This window comes from Ochlerotatus camptorhynchus, unplaced genomic scaffold, assembly GCF_037179485.1.
Source record: "Ochlerotatus camptorhynchus isolate MF236.1 unplaced genomic scaffold, CSIRO-AGI_Acam_v1.1 ptg000211l, whole genome shotgun sequence".
NCBI lineage: Eukaryota > Metazoa > Arthropoda > Insecta > Diptera > Culicidae > Ochlerotatus > Ochlerotatus camptorhynchus.
Window position 1 is genome coordinate 2,981,698 of NW_027040701.1, and position 19,368 is coordinate 3,001,065.

Here is a 19,368-nt window from a genome sequence, read left to right on the forward strand (position 1 = left end):
TGTATTTTTCAACTAATTTCACACTTTTAAAAACGAAAAGGATTATATTGAACTATACTGCCGTTATACGCATAACTGTCCCATGTTCTATGCAATCCTTATGCACCGTGGGACTCTTATGCGTATAACGGTAGTATAGACGTCTAAAATTTTAAATAGTGATGCATTAAGTCACCAAATAATGTGTACAATGCTTAAGGTGCTTATTATGCCCTTTCTTCCCCTAAATCTTATGAATTCGGATTTTTTTTTCACAAAAAATAAAACGCAAATGCGATCAACCTAATTTGCATTGATTTTGTGTATGTTTATTATCGCAATAATATCAGGTTCAAATTTTACAACTGGATTAGTCTTATCCACTCGAACGGTTTATTAGCCTAGGTCAGGAAAAAAATGCATTTCAATAATTGAGACATGCGTTCGAATATTTGTTTCATTCATGTGGTTTCTCCTTATTTGCCTATAAAAATGGTAGTCTAGTTGGGATATTAGAGCTGTCGCCACAATATTTCAGTCCTAAAAATATGCCACTTTTCATACAACAGTATTGACCTACTATACACGCAACACAACGCTGCTTGCTCTTATTTACGGACGCATTCTTTCCTGTCAGCCAGCAGCGATTCCCCGATTGAGCCGTCAGTCGATCTCACAAACGTTTGTCCTAACCTCTAATATTTTGCCTATTTTCAATGGCGACGGTTCCTAGAGGAACAGGTCCTCAAACTTGCGTTTCTGAAGCATCTCCTCCTCCTCCTCCTCCGCCACCGGCGTCGTTGTGCTTCGTTCCGAACGTCTGGTTGCTTTTGTTACCAACAGCTCCCTGTGACGAGTTCAGCCAAAATTCTCGCTTCAGTTTCTACGGAAATTGCAAACGCGCACGCACATGGGAAGAGAAAGGAAGTTTGCATCAGGTTGGGTTTGTCCCGTTTTCGGTAGTTAATGCTAGTTTTTTTTTTAGGTTAGGCGTGGGTATGTATATTGAACATCAGTTGCTTTTCTTTATGCTAATTGTATAACGCGTTATGGCTATCATTTGGGCTAGTAAGTTTGGTTTGCGCAATGCGTCAACATCTAGAACCATGAACTTAAATGGAACATTTCTCTAATGTGCATAAATTTGGTTAAGGGCTAAACGAAGAAATGCGTGAAATGTACTACATTAAGAGAGCTTTCAATTTGCTAAGTAATTATAACGGCTGGATCTGATCCAATAACGAATTTCATCGACGTTTCGAGTCTCATGCAAAGCATTCTTCAGGGTTAGCTATTTGAATATTTATTAACAAATATTCCAGTAAACAATATGTGGAAGCCATTACAATTACCCTAAGTAGTTTTTTTTATGATGTATGAAAGACATAACTACAGTGAATGTTCGATAACTTGGTGATGTTTGTCCAATGAGTAGCTTTATGTAGCATAAATGAAATGACTGGCGTAAATCTAAATGATGATTGAAATGATGGCATCATTTGCAATGGATTTCTAACAAGCTGCGTGCAGGTTCATTATTCTGTATAGCGTGAAGCTTTATCATCTACTTCTTGCAATTAGTGTTTTGATTCAAAACTCCTATAAAGTCTGCTTTTTTTCTGCATTGTTGTTTTGCGGCTAATCAAGCATGTCTATTGAAACTCAGCTTCAATACGACAATAATTACATAGACAAAGATATAGATAGATGGATCGTAGTTCTTACATAAAACCTGGGGTGTAAAATTATCACGGCTATTTAACTGTACACACTTTGGACACATAAAAACAATATTTGTCTGTCTGGTTTAGCTTGAGTTCGAAAAAGAAGGAATTATGGTGTTCTGTAGCGAGCAGAGTAAAGTGTCTTATGGAAGGGTCTCACTTGGCTTTAGGAGTTTAATATATGTGATTTGCTCTAAACCTGCGTTCGTTTCTGGTGGTTTAATTGACGGTTGTTGGCATCGTCCGAGTTCGTTTCCTCCTCTTCCCTCATCGTGGACAGTCTTTTGTCGATTTCACTCATTTTCCTCAATTTGTTCTCGGATAGTCTGCATGCATGAAAGAGATTTTATTAGTGTTTTTTTTTTCATCCTCGTCATGACATTTTTCAGCCCTCATACTTAATTTTGTTTGCTGAATCTCGGAAAATTTTGCCAGAATTTACACAGCCGGCAATCATTTTTTCTGAGATCTCTGCAAAAGTGACGTTTGGTTGCTGAACCTTGGACTTATGTTAGCTGAGTTCTCAGTAAAATGTCAGTAAAAGCACTCGGCTGTGCGAATCTCGACAGATGCCGAGATAAGGAAAACAAAACTTAGTGAGCTACCCACAATAAACTAACTAAACTCACGATTGTTGTTGTTGCGTTTGTTGGTTGGTGTTTGGATTGTCACCACTGTTGAGACTTCCCGGTGGGTTTTTACGGTAGTTCTGGGAGGTTTTCTTGGTTTGCTTCTTGGTGAACAGGACGTTACAGTTGTTCACTTGCTTCCAGATGGTGGTTCGATTGACTTCTTCCGATATGTTGATTTGGGGTTTGGAGATGAGGGTTCCATTTTCCTGCGGCAGCTGCAGATTGTCGGCCGAATGTTGGCCCGAATCCTGTGAAGGAGTACACGAAGAAGACCGGAAATGTTTCTTTTCGATGATGATGGATATGGTATTGTAAGAAGGCGAGTTGATTTTTTTTTATAAGAACGACCACAAGCACAAAGAGAATCAAAAATTCAATTCAAATTATATGAATACAAAATGATCAAATCATATCGGGTACGTGGAAATGAAACCAATTAGAATGCAACTATTTTTTTTTCCCGCAATGGTAGTATATTGATCATAATTTTTACATGCCAATTATATCATGTTTCAGTTCCATTGTAAAAATATCGCAAACATTTGATATTTTCATGTTTTGCTGTTTCTATCAATATGATCTATTTTCACTAGTTATGTTTCCATATAAATTCATTAAATTACTTGCGACATTCATAATGTACAATACACTTTCTGGTTTGTCTTTCACTGATCATTAATTTTACATCCAATTTCACTACCAATTACTGCTATACTCTTATGTCCAGAACCCTTTAAAACTTAAGCAAAATTGTTCCAACATGCGTAAAATAAAACAAAAATATTATCAATGTTCAGAAAATGTAACTGAGCGACTTAGGTTTCTCTAGTGGTTAGTGACGATGATTTGAGTGCTTGGCACGGGTAGTAGCGTGTGATTTTCCTGTCAGAGAAAAAATAAAACGAAAGAAAAGAAAAGTGAACGAATCGAAAATGATACACTTCAATCTGGTCTGGTTGTTGTTAGTGTTTTTACTATGTACTTATCACATTCGGTATTTCTAGGAATGAGCGGGTGATGCGAAAATGTATGTACAAAGAAGAGCTTGTATACATAATTGGGAAAATGTAGAAAAGCAAGATATTCTACCTTATGAACTAAAACACAGCAAATTTAACTTTACTTATTTTGTGCACATCTAAATGTATGCTTAATTTCACAAACTTATCTAGTTGCTCAAAAACCAATAACTAGACATATAATATTTCAACACTTTTAAAAGAAGTTGAGTGTGCAAGGGACGTATTTGTATACCTTAATCAACTGAGCAAATCCACGCCAAATAGCGAAAAAATAAATTAATTTCAGATTTTCCCTCTCCGAATTCCCTAAGAGAAGAGGTGACAATACGGGGGCGAAAATGAACCACTTTTCTGTCAAACGTGAACCAGCTCCTGATTGGTCGATTTCATGTGCGTAAGATAGAGATAGAGATAGATAAAGATAGAGATAGAGATAGAAATAAAAGAGGAAGAAGCCAATTGTCACCTCTTCCTCTTAGCGAATTCCATGAGACTTTGGAATTATTCGCTATGGGACTAAAAAACGTCAACCGTTCAAACCCCAGCACAACACAGAAGTTTCGTCAATATTTCTATCAATATAGGTGGGGTGAAAAGTAGCCTCCTTGACCGTCAGAATGCGCTGCAACTGCAAAAAAGGTTATGGTGCCTCTTGTAGTCCGTTCATATTTAGGCAGACATTCCAAAGTTCAGTGTGATACTGTATTTAGTTTTGTTTTGACAGCTGATTGTTGTTTACTGAACATGATGTATGGATAAAAACGATTTTCGTTCTCTCATAAAACATTATTTTTTGAAAGGCAAAACGGCGCAGGAAACAAAATAAAAGTTGGATAAATATTATGGGGCTAATGTTCCGTCAGATTACACCGTCAAATATTGGTTTCGAGAGTTTCGTGGTGGCCACAACTCCAATATCGATCAAGTCCGCAGCGGCAGTCCCTCCGATGCGGTTACAGATGACAATGTCAAAAAATACATGAAATGGTGTTGGCTGACCGGAAAGTGACGGTACGCGAGCTAGCAGATACCGCAAAGATTAGTACTGAGCGCACACGCCATATTTTGGGCAAGATTCTGCATATGAAAAAGTTATCCTGCCGCTGGGTGCCGCGCCAGCTCACTCCTGACCAAAAACACCAACGAGAGAGCACTTCGAAAAAGTGTTTGGACTTGCTGATGCGGAATCGGGCGGACTTTTGGCGTCGATTGGTAACTGTTGATGAAACCTGGATCCACTATTACACCCCAGAGAACAGAATGTGTGCCCGGCAATGGACTGAAGCCGGCACGAGTGCTCCAAAGCGACCGAGGGAGGCTCGATGGGTCGTAAAGGTTATGGCGTCGGTTTTCTGGGTTTGTCATGGCATACTCTTCGTGGACTACCTCAAAAAAGGAAAACCCATCAACAGCGAGTATTACTGTGCATTATTGGAGCGATTGAAGGTCGAAATCACTGCAAAACGGCCTCACATGAAGTGAAAAACACGGCTAAAATCAATGACTTACGGCTCCAATTGCTTCCGCATCCACCTTATTCGCCCGATTTGGCTCCCTCAGACTTTTATCTCTTCCCAAACCTCAAAATATGGCTCATCAATAAAAAAAATTCAGCTCAAGTGAGGAATTTCAGAATTTTTCAGACCTTCTGGAAAATTACTTTTCGGACGGGATCATGAAGTTGGAAAATCGCTGGAATAAGTGTATCGAGCTAAAAGGGGACTATATTGAATAATATAAAAACAATTCTTTCCTAGGGAGGTTACTTTTCACCCCACCTAGTACTTTTATGTCAATATTTTCAACAATATTCTCGGTGGGGGCTGCTCGTTGATAAAATTGTTGTATCTGATGGTATATTCGAAGACAAATCACAAAAACCTTGACAAATATTGAAGAGGAACAGGCCCCATCTGCTGCTGTAGCCAAACAGACGGAGAAAATTAAGGGACATATTGAAAAGCGAAATTAATCTTTTTAGATTTTGCATCAATATGTTCACCAATGTTTTCGTCATCAATAATTACATCAATATGATTGTCCATACTTTTAAGTATTGACAATATGTTTGACCGTGTGTTGCTTGCTGCCATTTGTCGTCATTTCAATTAGATGAGAAGTTTTATTGGAAAATATCGACATGACGTTTTACAAATTAGCGCCAACTCAAAATCGAGGGAGGCGACACATCTAAAGCTCAATTCTAGATGCTCAACAAAACTCACATTTCGAAAAATCTTCTTTCATTTCTCGCATCTACTTGCATTGCGCATCATATTTTTGCAGGAAATCTTCAGAATCATCATCAAACTTTTTTCTATCTACTCAATAATCTCAATATAACTCCACTGTGATAGAAAGTATTTTTTTTTTCGTTTCATAAACACGATTAATAATATGTTATCATCATATTCCTTAAATATAATAAGTAGCATGTGGGGACCTAAGATTTACACATTTGATACGAAGTTCAGTATAAAATTCCAGTATATTTCAACGAAATATGACGGATTTTTTGAAAGGGTATTGACTTAAAACTTTTGAGTAATAATTTAATGTAATAATATGTGAATGCAAAATGAATAAGCAAACAACATGTGATCCATTGACGTTGATTTCGCATTCATCGGGATATGATCCATGTCAAGGAGAGAAAGTCTGGCACTGTGAAACTAGTCGTCTCATTCACTCTTACTCTACCTACACACTTAAGTATCCTGAGGACCTCAACTGGTGCAGAGAGCCATCGTGGAAGATTTCCATCCTTGAAGTCTGTTTCTGATCCCAGTATTTGTAACTTTGTGGACGACTCTATCTACGATGCAGGAAAGATTGTGTTTTGCTGTGGCTAGCTGCGTGCACGTTTAGTAGATAGAAAGAAGATTGCCGACGATTCTGAAGATTTCCTGCAAAAAGATGCGCGATGCAAATAGATGCGAGAAATGAAAGAAGATTTTTCGAAGATTGCTTCGCTAGTTGGAGATTTGTTAAGCATCTAGACTTGAGATTTAGATATGTCGCCCCCCTCGGTGGAAACCTCATAAAATTTCTTGAATGTTTAAATATCGGATTTTCTGAATCAGGGTTGCATCCACTCACTTAAAAAATCGTCGGTTGCGACATTCTGAAAGCGAAATAGGCAGGTTTAATGTGTCAAAAACATACTTTACAACCTCTTCTTGTAACCTACAAGTACAAAATATCGTTATTGCATCCAATGAATCCATAATTTAGAAAAAGATTATTTATAGCAAAGTCAGTCGAAGCAACCATGTTTTGATTTCTCATAAAACATTCAAATAGTAGAATTCAGAAATATTGCAAAGTTCTCGAAAAAAAAACTCTTCACTTAATCTTTGGTTTCTGATATCGATATCTGAACATTTTTTCAAATCCTAGATCTCACAAATTGTATGAAAGTTCATTTTAGAATCTGAAATTAAAACTTCAATCGCAGTACAGGACCTACAACCCGAATAAACTGCTCATGTTTAAAAGAACGAAAAATCTCCCAAAATTATTATTTTCGAGCTTGTAGTATTTAGGCTACTGTCACTCGGCCTAGTGTTATAAAACCATCCGAACAGAGAGTGCTGCTGTTTAACTGCTGTTTAACACTCCTATAGAGTTTTATACCTTAAATTATTGCCAATCCGTCAGGCAAATTCAGTTTTGATTTGTTTTCAAATTCTGGCACAATGAAGGTAAGTTCTTTGATGAAGATCACTTTCAGAACTTCCCCCCTGAACTTCTGCGATGTTTTAAAATTTTCTCTGCAGTTCTCTAAACTTTCCTGGACTTTTCAAAACTTTTCGAAGGTTCCCACTATTTTGCTAAAAATAATGGAACTGTCCTAAACTTTTCGAAATTTTCCTGATATTCATGGAACTTTCTGCTCCGAAGTTCGCAAAACTGCTCCAAATTTAACGTAACTTCCCTAAAGATCTGTGAACTTCCCTGAATTTCGTCTTTCTTCATCGCATTTCAAGCTTATTGCATATCGGATTATTGCGTGATCTCAACTCAGTGTTTTAGGTGCACTTCCACAGTTATTAATTGAGAGCTTTCGATGCCTGTATCATTTTTGGATTAATATAATTGTGTGGCAAGTACAATCATACAATAGAAAAGTCGAGAAATGTTCCAACCCGAAAAATGAACCGCAACAATAGTGGCTTTCGAATAAATATCGACAACTATGAGCGCACTGGTTGTGATTAAGCCAATGGCATCGTGTAACCTCACTTTTTACCTGTGAACCAACTTTAGAAACGTGATATGAAGCCAGTCTTGTAAGCGGTCACCGTAGTCGACCCATTTTCTGTGATAATCGACTGCCTTTGCTTCCGACACTTGCAAAACAAGCTATCACATTACAGTACCAAACTAAAATGTCATATGACAGGCTCTGTCATACGAAACTTTCGCCCAAGACCGTCACGAATGTATGTATTTTAGTTTTTCTCATAATTAGAGCTGCTGATGTTGTGCTTGTGTGAATTCTGGAAATAGCAAGCAACGATGTCCTAGTAATAACATTTCTGATCAGAAATGGTTTAATGTACACCAAATTGAGGAATTAGAACGAAATCACACATGTCATATGATAGTCATTTGAAAATTTTCTTTTCGCCCGAACGTTGTTCTACCGTTTGTGTTTTGTAAAAGAGACGACGGTAGAGCATGAGAGTACGAAGACAAACAGACTGTCGCGCACGACAACGAAGCAAGTGTAGTAAAAAACGTCAACCGTTTACACCCCAGTATGTACCATTATCTATATTCAAATCGATTGAAAATGCACAGAATCGTCTAGTTTTACTGATATTTGAAATTTTATCAATTGCAAGCAATATTTTGGCATTTGTTAGTGTTTTGAGAGCTGGTGCACAGCGAGATTGAGATGTTATTTAAAGCGAATTTTTAATTTTGCAGCTAATAATCCTCTGTTGCAAAATAGGCTATTACTAGCTTAAAATTCAATTAACTAAAGAAATATTTCAAGGAAAATGTTGGTTATTCTTTTATCTAAGGACCTATTACAACACATCATCAACATTTACAGGAAAAACATGAATGTTCAGTAATTGGTTCGCATTTGGACTCGTGGTCCTGGGTTATTGTTTATAGGGATAACGCCTTAAGTTATGAGTCGTTTAGTTTTAAACAGCAGCTGCGTATATTCACCGGGTCAATAAAATGAGTAAAATAATCAATATGGTAAGTATAAAGTTACGTTTAATCTTCGAATAGAACCACTGAATGATTCTTATTCCTGAAAAATGTCATTTAGTTATATTTTATGGGTGTTCAATAATAAGATCATAGACAACGAGAAGTCGTATAGTAATGTACAAACAGTATCGTAAATTGCTACAGTTTTAGTCAAAATCGCATATAAGAATGGCATACTTCGCATTATGTTTAAGTTAAATCGTATAGAATGCAAATTTCCGACCAATATGCGATGACTCATTTTTCCATCGTACTGTATCACAAATTAAATCGGATTACATCGTAAGACTTTTCAAAATGAATTTTTTATTACAGATTAAATCGTATATGATGTTAAATCAACTCGTTTAATATTAAATTAAAATATGCACGTATATGGCCTCCACTTTTGTACGTATAAGCCATTTCTTTGCATTATATAAGAATTGTTTGTTTGTATATATGTTTGTATATCACGAAAACAACTTTGAATATACGTGCATTCTGGTTGTCTGGGATACAATGTATGTAATAATAGAATTTCAATACAAAGGTTAGGTGCAACAATTGGGCTCTGAGGCACATTTAGAACAGTTTTTACGAATATATACTACTGATGAACTCTGGAAATGCTTCATGAATCGCATTCACAGGTTTGCAACCTCGTGGAAACGCAAATAAACAAAGAGCGCGTGCAACAATTGGCAAATTAGACTACTTATGTTTACTAGAATAATTCATGTATCATGTTAATGTTAATTTAGTTGTTACTTAATACATCATTCTAGAATTTTCCAATCATCAGTATCTTGTCAAACTTTTCATATGTGAAAACTCAAGGATCTTTAAAATTTCTTTGAGTTCTGGATCGTAAAATTTTACTCAGCTTGTGATCTGTATTCTCATAATTTGTCCACGGGTAGATCATATATCAATAAAATGTATATTTTTTCTCAAGCATTCGGCCAAGCGACTTTCGACCAAACGACCTATTCGGTCAAACGGCGTTTGGCTAGACGTCATTCGGATAAACAGCATTTTATCAAATAGCCGAACACCAGGGAAATCGTAACTAAATCATCTCACAAAATGGAAGGTACCATACTCAACAAACAATTTGCAACTGATTAAAAGCTGAATAAGCATATTTTTTTGCTGAAAAAGCAAATTGTTGCCTGAATATGTTCTAATTCAGCTTTTAATGTTATGCACAATGGTTCAGGATGAGAAAGTGCTAGTGCTTTTGTCTTGAGTTTGAGAGGTTTATTGTCTTCTGTGATATTTTTCAGCTTAAAAAACTACGAGATGAACTAGCCAAAGAGCTTAAAATCAATCTAATAAAGTCTTTAAAAAAGCTTAAAAAGCCAATTTTTTCGCCGTTTTTAAATTAGAGTGGTTCTCAAATTATTGATGTACCTAGATGAACTTTTTTTTTTATTTTTTAAAGGAAAGACGCGTATCCTCCAGCAAAGCTGTAGCTGAGATTATTTCAAGATGCGGATTTATCGTTCCGGTTCCTCATCCGTTGTGAAGTCATGAGCCCGCTGGTGATCAAAAACTTTGAGAAGCTGCTAGAGCGGAATCCTCAAACACGATTCATGAGCTTGTACTACGAGTACATGACTCTGGACATCGGCCCCTCCTCGTTCAACCCCAATCGCGCTGTCTCCCATCATTTCAGTTGTTCTTCTGTGAGATTCGATCTCACAATGAGGTAGGAGATTCAAGGAATTCCAGAGCCTCACCGTTCTCTGATTGTCCCAACTATTTTTGCGAACAAATACCGCCACGTTCCCACCGAGAAGAGATTTTTCACAGATGGGTCGGTGATAAATGCGTCCACTGGTTTTGGAGTATTCCACGATCTTCATAGCGCCTCATACAAGCTTCAAAAGCCGTGTTCGGTATACGTTGCTGAACTAGCAGCTATATCGTACACGTTAGAGCGTATTGCCTCACTTCCACATGATCATTATTTCATTTTTACGGATAGCCTAAGCTCCCTGGAGGCTATGCGTTCAATGAGGCTGATGAAGCACTCGGCGTATTTCCTCCAGGAAATACGATCGTCATTGAGTGCTTTATCAAACAGCTCGCATATCATCACCTTGGTATGGGTCCCTTCTCATTGCTCTATCCCGGGCAATGAGAAAGCGGACTCGCTGGCCAAGGTGGGCGCTATGGAAGGCGATATTTACGAGCGACAAATCGCCTACCACGAATTTTTCACGATTTCTCGTCAGCAAACAAAAGTGGAATGATGGTGATCTGGGAAGATGGCTACATTCTATTGTCCCTGGTTCAAAGGGTTGGATATGAGTCGTGATTTTATTCGTGTACTGTCCAGGCTCATGTCCAATCACTGTTCGTTAAACGCCCACCTCTTCCGTATTTCGCTTGCCGACAGCAACTTGTGTACCTGTGGCAAACGGTTATCACGACATCGATCATGTTGTTTGGTCCTGCTCCTTGCATCGTGAGGCGAGATCCGTTCTATGTGATTCCCTTAGGGTCCGAGGAATACAACCCTTTAAGCCAATTAGAGACGTCTTGGCTTGCCGTGATATCGACTTTATGAAGCTTATTTACGACTTTCTTAAAGCTGTTGATGTATGTGTTTAATGTTTTGTGTTTTAGTCATCCTTTAAGTTTAAGTTTTATATTAGTTCAAAATGCTTTCCCTTGTCCTCCCTCCAAATGATCAATAAATTTAATCCCTAATCTCGAGTAAGCCGCGGCCCCCGTTCTACTAACATTAGTTGTAAGAAATGATATTCACTCTGTAAAAATCACCAGTATGTAAACACAATCATGTAAAAAATATTCGGCTCCGGCCATTTTTCTGAATTCACTTTGGGTGATTTTAATATTTTGGAGCGATTTGAGAAACGATATCGTTAAGAGATAGAAAAAAAATATTTCTTCAGCAAAGTACCTTGAAAGCATCTCAGCTACAACTTTACCAAAGAACATGTGTCTTTATTTTATAAAATTAAAAAAGTAGTTAAATGACCAAAAGAAGATTTTTTTTAAGCTGAAAAGGTTCACAAAAGACACAAACCATCTAAAATCACTAGGACTCTTGTCTTGCTAAATTTCCAACTTGTACTACAGTGAACGGGTGGTATGTCGAAAATTTTAAAAGATATCAATTATTTTTTTGGGCAAAAATGTGTACTTCAAAAAGTCATAATATATAATCATCTGAAGGTGACTTTCATGGAAAAAAATTAGAAACTTTTTAAGGACCACCCCAAGTCAATTCAGAATATTGCTCCAAAATGAGAACGGTAAGAGACAGAAAAATGTTTCTTCGGCAAATTATAACTCTAAAACTTAAGATAAATGTACTAGAACTTTTTTTCTTGCTAAATTCAAGGTTGCAAATACTCATTTGAGCTAAAACAATGTTTTTTTTTTTAATTATGAAATAATTAGATGCTATGATCATATTTTGAATTGGTAAGATACAAGAAGAGGTTACAAAGAATGTGTTTGACATATTAAACCTGTTTATTTCATTTCATGACAGTCACAATAAGCGATTTTTCACACACTCACTCACTTACTCAGCGATCAGCAAATCGCTGATTGTGACTCATAGAAAGCAACATTTACAGGTTTTATGTTTCAAACGTATACTTTGTAACCTCTTCTTGTAAGTTACAAGTAATACATGTCATCATACCATCTTTTGGTTTTATTATTCAAAAAAACATTATTTTAGCTGAAATGAGCATTTGCAACCTTGGCTAAATTCCCACTGGACCACTGTGCATTGATCACTAATTGAAACTAGAAGCGATCTGAAACGTACCTATCACATCATGCTATACATCCAGACACATAAGAATTGTGGGCAAAGAGTACTATATTGGCCACACCTGGATATGTTCCGGGTGACCCCGGGAATGTGAATGGCCAAAACGCATCATGCGACACATTTTATAATTGCATGAGAATTTAAAATCAATATCATTACAGGCTACATTGTGTGCCAAGGACCACATTGGTCTACACGGACATATTCCGGTGCCTTCAGTAAAGTGACTAGCTACTGGCTAGGACTAAAACTTATCATGTGACACATAAAATCACAAGAGGATTGAAAAAAGACATGACCAATAGTGACCACAATGTCCTGGGCACATACCACATTATGTGCCCAGAACCACATTGGTCTACTCGGACATGTACCGAGTACCCCATGTACCAGTGCTGATAAAAATCATTTCTTCTACGCTCAAATTACTTCCGCTCATGGCAAGTCGGTCCCATAGCACAAATCAGAAATCCCGTTTTTCTGTTTTTTCCTAAGATTTCCAGAACAAAGATGTTGAGTTCATCCACTATTACGAAAATAAAGGTGACTATCTACCATTTCAATTGAAAAAAAAATCAGTTTTGTCAAAAACGCAAATGGGACCGATGGGCGGCAGATTAGCTGAAAATCGTGACAACCTTGAAAGATAAACCAACTACCTGCCTGAATTTGAATTTTTACATGACAACATTCTCTTGATCAAGACAACCGCTGAATTTCGAAGTCATCATTTGTGTTTGTTCATTCGTGAATGTATGTTCATTATCGCCTGTGTTGTTGTAATATCAATAATCAGAATCGACTTGGTGGCAAGCATGGGAAAAATCGTTTCATTTTGCATTTACTACTCACTCACACGCATACAACATCAGAAACGAACAGCAGCTTGTGCGAGTCGCACTGATTCCGTTCGTATTCGCATTGCTACTATTTTCTTGCATGAACGCAGAATTGAGCAAAACAGACAACTGAGCGTAACATGAATGAATCTGAGTGTAGTAGTGTGGATGATTCCTCTTTCATTATTTTTTTTCCATGCTGAGCCTTTTACGGTTGCATTCTGCTGAGTGAGCTGAATGAGAATTTTGTAGAAAGAATCACTTTTTATTTTCTAGCTTTATACATACATTGACACATTTAAATCGCTATTAATATCGAGAAAACTGTTATACTGTAACACATAAACATAAGCGTCACGCAAATAACATAAAACTGCTGTGGCCAATTGGGTTATTTAACTTCGAAAAATATACCGATTTTTATACATCATCTGATAGAGCTTCGTTTTCTGAGCACAACGATATTTTTATCGATCCCGTAGATATTCATCTCGCTTTTTAAATCAAGATTTAAATTTATGATCGATGACACTAAATCTATTCGTTGACAGCTCGCTCCCATACAAAGTCCCGCCGAGGGGCGCTAAGATGGTGATTTTTGCTAATGTAATCGTACTTATCTAAAATAGTTCCAGTATACCAAAATTGATTAAATTTCGGATATCGGTTCCATTTTTAATGCAGATGACGAATATGTATTTACCTCAAACAACCCTAAACAACCCAATTCAACTGATTTAAATCAGTGGGCCAAAAACAATCTGACTCGGCTATTTAAATCGTTAGCATTCGGATTGGTTCTCCCTCGTTAGAGAAAATTGTTCGGCTGCCTTTCAGTTTATCCTTCTTTCCTTCTACTGCTGTCAGTTCTGAGTCGAGCTGCTTGCTTGGAAGAATTTACACTCGTTTGGCAATCTGTTTGTAGGTGAGGATGGCTATTTTGATTCTGTGATGCTCGCGCGAGAGAATGAATTTTCCCATGCTTGTTTGGTGGAAATGATTTTGAGTATCAAATGCAAAATGATTTTTTTGACGTAGGATTACATCTTTCGGCAACATATTTGGGGTGCAATTTCAAACAACGAAAATCGACCGCGTTACGAAAAGTGGTCAGATTGGATGGCGGATGGATTTAACTCTAAATTTTTCTACGAATCTGCTAAAATGAACACTTTATCAATTTTCAATAGGTTACTATTGAAAATTACACAAATATCCAACTGTTGCAATGGTGATCAAAATTATCACCGATTGCCTGCAAAAAAAGTGGTTTCCCTAGCACAGTCGTCGAATATTGATACCGAGCACGTAATCCTTCGTCAAATCTATGGTCGTGTCTTGGATACAACCTCTTATTTTTTCTTTTTTTCACAAATATAATGTTATGGAACGCGTGATGTTGCTTTTCACACTCGGATCGATGGAAAATTATTGTCTTTTCCGAATTAATGATAATATCGAGGTTTTAAGGTCTGGGATCGATAATATTAAAAATAATCATTATGTCAAAAAGAATTTGATTTTTTTTGCTATTGGCGATCGCTTCCGATTTTTCAATTCCGGAGTGATTTGAGAACCACATTGGCCATATCCGAATGGAAGTGAGCAGTTTTTGGCTTCAAAATCTATCATGCAAACACACTGTATCATAAATTAGCGGTCATATTGAGTTTCCTGCTGATCATTGTATGTCACACTCTTGAGGAAGTAGCGGAAACTTATCATACGAGACTTTAAATGACACGAGCATTTAAAATTGAGCTAAACCTGAACTTTACCTGTATTAAAGTTTGCGAAATTATGAAATTAAAATTATTCTAAAATTCCTGTTTAACATGAACTTCAAGGATGATCAACGAAAAAGGATAAAGTTTGGTGTGGTAAGCATATTTTTACTATCTCTATTTGATGCAATAAAATAAACTTTGAATTAACTGTACGGATACAGCAGTGATGTCTGCAGCTTTTCGGATATTGCCTTTTTAGTGACTGACAGTAATTGGACACGAAAATAAAGAAACAAACGAAACCAAAAAAAAAACATGGCAAAATGTTCCTAATTTATTATTCGATCCATTATACTACAGTACGATATAGAGTTGTAAATAATAAAAAAAAAAAAACTAGGAAAATAATAGACAAAATCGAATTTTATCGTTGTAAAAATAAATCAATTGTTCTAATTGCGAACGTGCGTGTGTCTGGTGCAAAATCAGCGCTGTGATTATGGAAGCATGTGAGTAAATGACGTGATGTTTAGTTGCTGTGGTTAGCATGATTAGCTGTATAAACATTTATACAATCACAATCAAACAGAACTTGAATGAAAAATGATGCCTACAATTCTCGATGAACATTTCAAATGGTCCTATCTGCTTTGATCGATTCTCTTCATCGACTTTCTCTTTTCATAACCACTGCTATGCAAACAGATTTCGCGCTAATTCTACCACATAGTTTGATAAAGGAGGTTCTTATCTAGCGTCCAAAACGTCAAATACAACAGGGAAAGGTTTTGCAGCTGAGTTATTGACGAAAGAGAAAGTCGATGAAGAGAATCGACCAAAGCAGATAGGACCATTTGAAATGTTCATCGAGAATTGAACAAAAGTCGAAAAAAGTGCATTCACTACAATAATACACGAAAAGTCAGATTAGTATAGGTTGATGACATTGAAACAGAGTAGTGGAATACCATCCGAAGAGGAGTAGCGATTTTCTAATCCTACTTAATTTAAAGGGTTATTTGTTCTAGATCCAATTTGAGTCTTTTGATTTCACTTTTATCCTACACAATCATAAGAGCGTGTAGGTCCTAAAAACTACGGAAAGTTTAAAATATAGTATAGGCGGTCACGTATTGGGAAACGAAAGGTTGAGAAAATAGAAACGTTTGGCAAGTCACAGCTAGTGTTTCGGGAGAGAATAATAGTGTTTTAGCTGCTATGTGTATGGTTGACATTGTTTGTGGTGGGAGTGGCGTGATTTGTTGTAGTGCAGGTGCTTGTATTATTGACGATAGTGTTGTTAGGAGTGGTGCTATTGTTCTGCTTAGATTCTACAACTTTTGTAACGTTTATTGTGGTAACGGAGGACGACGGCTTATCGCCCATACAACAAGCAATAAATCGTCGATATAGGCCCACCTCGCCATCCTCGAGCTGCCGGAGGTCGTCGTCATGAGCTCGCTTCGTCATCTCCGGCATGACATCGTCTAGGATTTTCAGCTCCCGGCGCGTGAAGAGGAGGTCCAATGACTTTCGGATACCGATCATGACGACCAACATCAGCGGGAATAGAATTGAGGTGGAGGAAAATGATTTGATCACCCACAGCATGACCAAACAGGCCAGCTGAATTACCGTGAATAGATGGACTCGACGGATGGGAACCTGTGGAAAGATATCGAAAGAGATGACATGTTAATACACACACGTTTTGAATGATTTGTTTTGTTTAGTCAATCAACCTGTCGTAAGAACATGTAGTCCGGCTGATACTTGTTTGGCATCAGCATGATCATCAGGCGATCAAAGAACTGCAGACCCTTGAGCGATGCCGCTCCCATGTACAGAAAGACGCCGTATAATACTGGCATTGGAATGTGGGACAGAAGCGGTGTCAACAGTACCGAACAACCGATCGTCAGGAAGATCAATATGTGGGTAACTCGTTGTTCGCGAACTCCAAGGAACTGGGGCTTCTCGCCAGGAGCTGCCGTTTCGGATTCTTGCTTGAGTGAATTGACATGATTAATACTGAGTACGGTAGCAGCGACAAACCTGAAAGTGTAAGGATATTTGTAGATTGTTTGGAGATCACTAGGGAGTAAGTTAACCTACCATGGTAGTCCCATGATTGAACAGATCTGTATCAGCAAGGCTAGTACGAAAAGATCCAGATGATAGCCACAGCCCTTCTTTAGCTTATGCTCTTTCCTATTGATTATCACAGCCGTAATTTGTTGATCCATGAAGATCAGAATGGTGCCCAGCAGGGCGGGTAATACAGCGATCACCGGAGACCAGATCGGGTTCTTCTCGTGGAATGGTTGAACGAGCCAGCCTCGATCCGGAATGGTTGGCTTGAACTCCCGAGGGACATCCAGTTTCGGTGTCGGTACGTTGGTTGCATAGTCCAGTATGGTCATCGAAAAGATCGCGATAATGACTGCGAAATCGCTTACCACTTGTCGGATGTTGGACGGGAAGAACAGAGCATTCTTGAAGTCCTTCAGGATGACCGATATTATATACGTTCCGATAAACAGGATGATTGACATCAGGAAGACATCGGAGATGTACTCGGGCTTCAAGCAATCGTCACCAGTGAGGGTACCATTTAGCAACTGTATCGGTATGGCGATGTTCAAATTCATGTTTCCGTGGGACAAAGATTGACAACACTTACCATGCATCTTTTCTTACTATACTGCGCCCATTCGTGAATGATGTCTGGGGATAGGGCTTCTCCTTCCGGTGGCAGACAAGAACAGTCATAGTTTGTACCAGCCGTATTCAAAGGGTAGTCCTTTCCGATGTGCAGAACGTTCTCCACCGCTTTGTAGATGAAGATAAACGCAATAAGGCAGGCAAAGTTCTCCTCGGTGAACCTCGTGATGTAGCACACCAATGCACTGGCATCGACCGCTACCAGGATGACCAGGATGATCGTCACCCATGTGCCGATCCAGAACCTGTTGGTGAAGGAGACACGTTGTACATATTTAAATTTTCTCTTCAAGTTGTGTGGAAGCTCCATACATTCATAGTTATTTTAGATTAGGATCTTATTAATATATTTTTCTTCTTTTTCTTCGCTTTTAAAGCTTATTGATTATCGCATATTAGTCTATTTCGTGCTCTCAGTTTAGTGTTCTAGATGCACTTCCACATTTATTAATTGAGAGCTTTCGATGCCTGGTACTATTTTAACATTAGTATAATTGAGTGGCAAGTAAAATCATATTCTATGCCCAGGGAAGTCGAAAAAATCTCCAACCCGAGAAATTGCTAGACTGGACCGGGAATCTAACCCAGCCACATCCAGCATGGTATTGCTTTGTAGCTGCGCCTTTACCTACTGAGCTAACGGAGGCCCCCTTATTGACGTGCCTCATATGTTTTGTGGAAAGTTCTTCTATGTCGTAGAATGCCCTCTTAATCCATGTGGACTCATTTCTGAAGTCTTGTGACACAGCTCTCATGTTTTGTGAAGAGAAACATGAACTTCTTCCACTGGAGTTGTCTCTTAAATCATGTACCGAAGCTCTTCACGCAGGGTGTCTACTATCTGGAAAACCTGGAAAATTCTTTAAAAACCAGAAATCTTCAGGGAATTTTATTTAATCTGGAAACATCTGGAATTGTCAGGGATTTTCAAATTCCTTTATAATGCAAATTTTTAAAAATATAACATATTGAATTATGCCAGAGAACCTTCGCAGAAATTTAAAAAAAATATTTCATAGTACAACCAACTTTATCTTCCTCATTAGGTTGCTCTTACTCTTTGAACAAAATAATTCTGGTGTGGATTTATCTTCAGTAACAACATACATTCTAAGGTTTGAATTGTGTCTTTTTAAGACTCTGAAACATGGATAATGTCTACAGATTTAAAACTTAAACTATTTTCTAAAATCTTGGACTGAATGTTATCTAACTTGGAGAAATTTTCAAGAATTGAATTCCAACATCCCAGATTTCAAATAAATTAAGGGCCTTCAAAAAGTTTCAAAGCTTATGAACTTTAATTATTTTGTTTTCCTTGGATGATTCGAAAAGTACTATTAGAAGTATTTCATAGAAAATTTTAGGAAAGTTTCAAGGGAATTTTCAACGAAGTTTTGAGGTACTTTTCAAAAGAATACTATGGAAAATCTCAAAGTTGTCCTGTAATCATCTTTAGAGAACTCAAAGAAGAGATTCTAGGGAATTCTGAGGACAGTTTCAAGGAATTCACATTAAACATGTTTCTTCAAAAACCTGGTCATTTTCCGTTGAAGTCCTGGGAAAACCTGGAAAACTCAGAGAAGTTTACTTAGCAAGGGACAAGACACCCGGTCACGTCAATATGTATAGCTCCTCGTTTGTAGTATCTCCTTAAGTCCTCTGGAGTAACGCACTTTAGTCC

General features: G+C 37.6%; 1 protein-coding gene across 18 annotated transcripts in view; it reads right to left on the bottom strand.

Moving 5' to 3' along the window:
* Nucleotides 1-297: 297 nt before the first annotated feature.
* The window catches only part of Ndae1 (Na[+]-driven anion exchanger 1), a 162,164-nt gene continuing 143,093 nt past the window's right edge, over nt 298-19,368 (bottom strand). For 13 of the 18 annotated variants that reach the window (XM_065224407.1, XM_065224411.1, XM_065224413.1 and 10 more), the window contains 7 exons: nt 17,644-17,929; nt 17,076-17,581; nt 16,703-17,015; nt 16,380-16,625; nt 2,333-2,583; nt 1,903-2,029; nt 298-862 (listed from right to left, as the gene is read on the bottom strand). In XM_065224407.1, coding sequence (XP_065080479.1) covers nt 725-862; nt 1,903-2,029; nt 2,333-2,583; nt 16,380-16,625; nt 16,703-17,015; nt 17,076-17,581; nt 17,644-17,929 — 1,867 coding nt within the window. In that variant the 3' untranslated portion in view covers nt 298-724. Of the gene's footprint in view, nt 2,030-2,323; nt 2,584-2,788; nt 3,218-16,379; nt 16,626-16,702; nt 17,016-17,075; nt 17,582-17,643; nt 17,930-19,368 lie in introns of those variants that run through there. The other 5 variants (XR_010517738.1, XM_065224409.1, XM_065224412.1 and 2 more) reach the window with 5 other exon arrangements.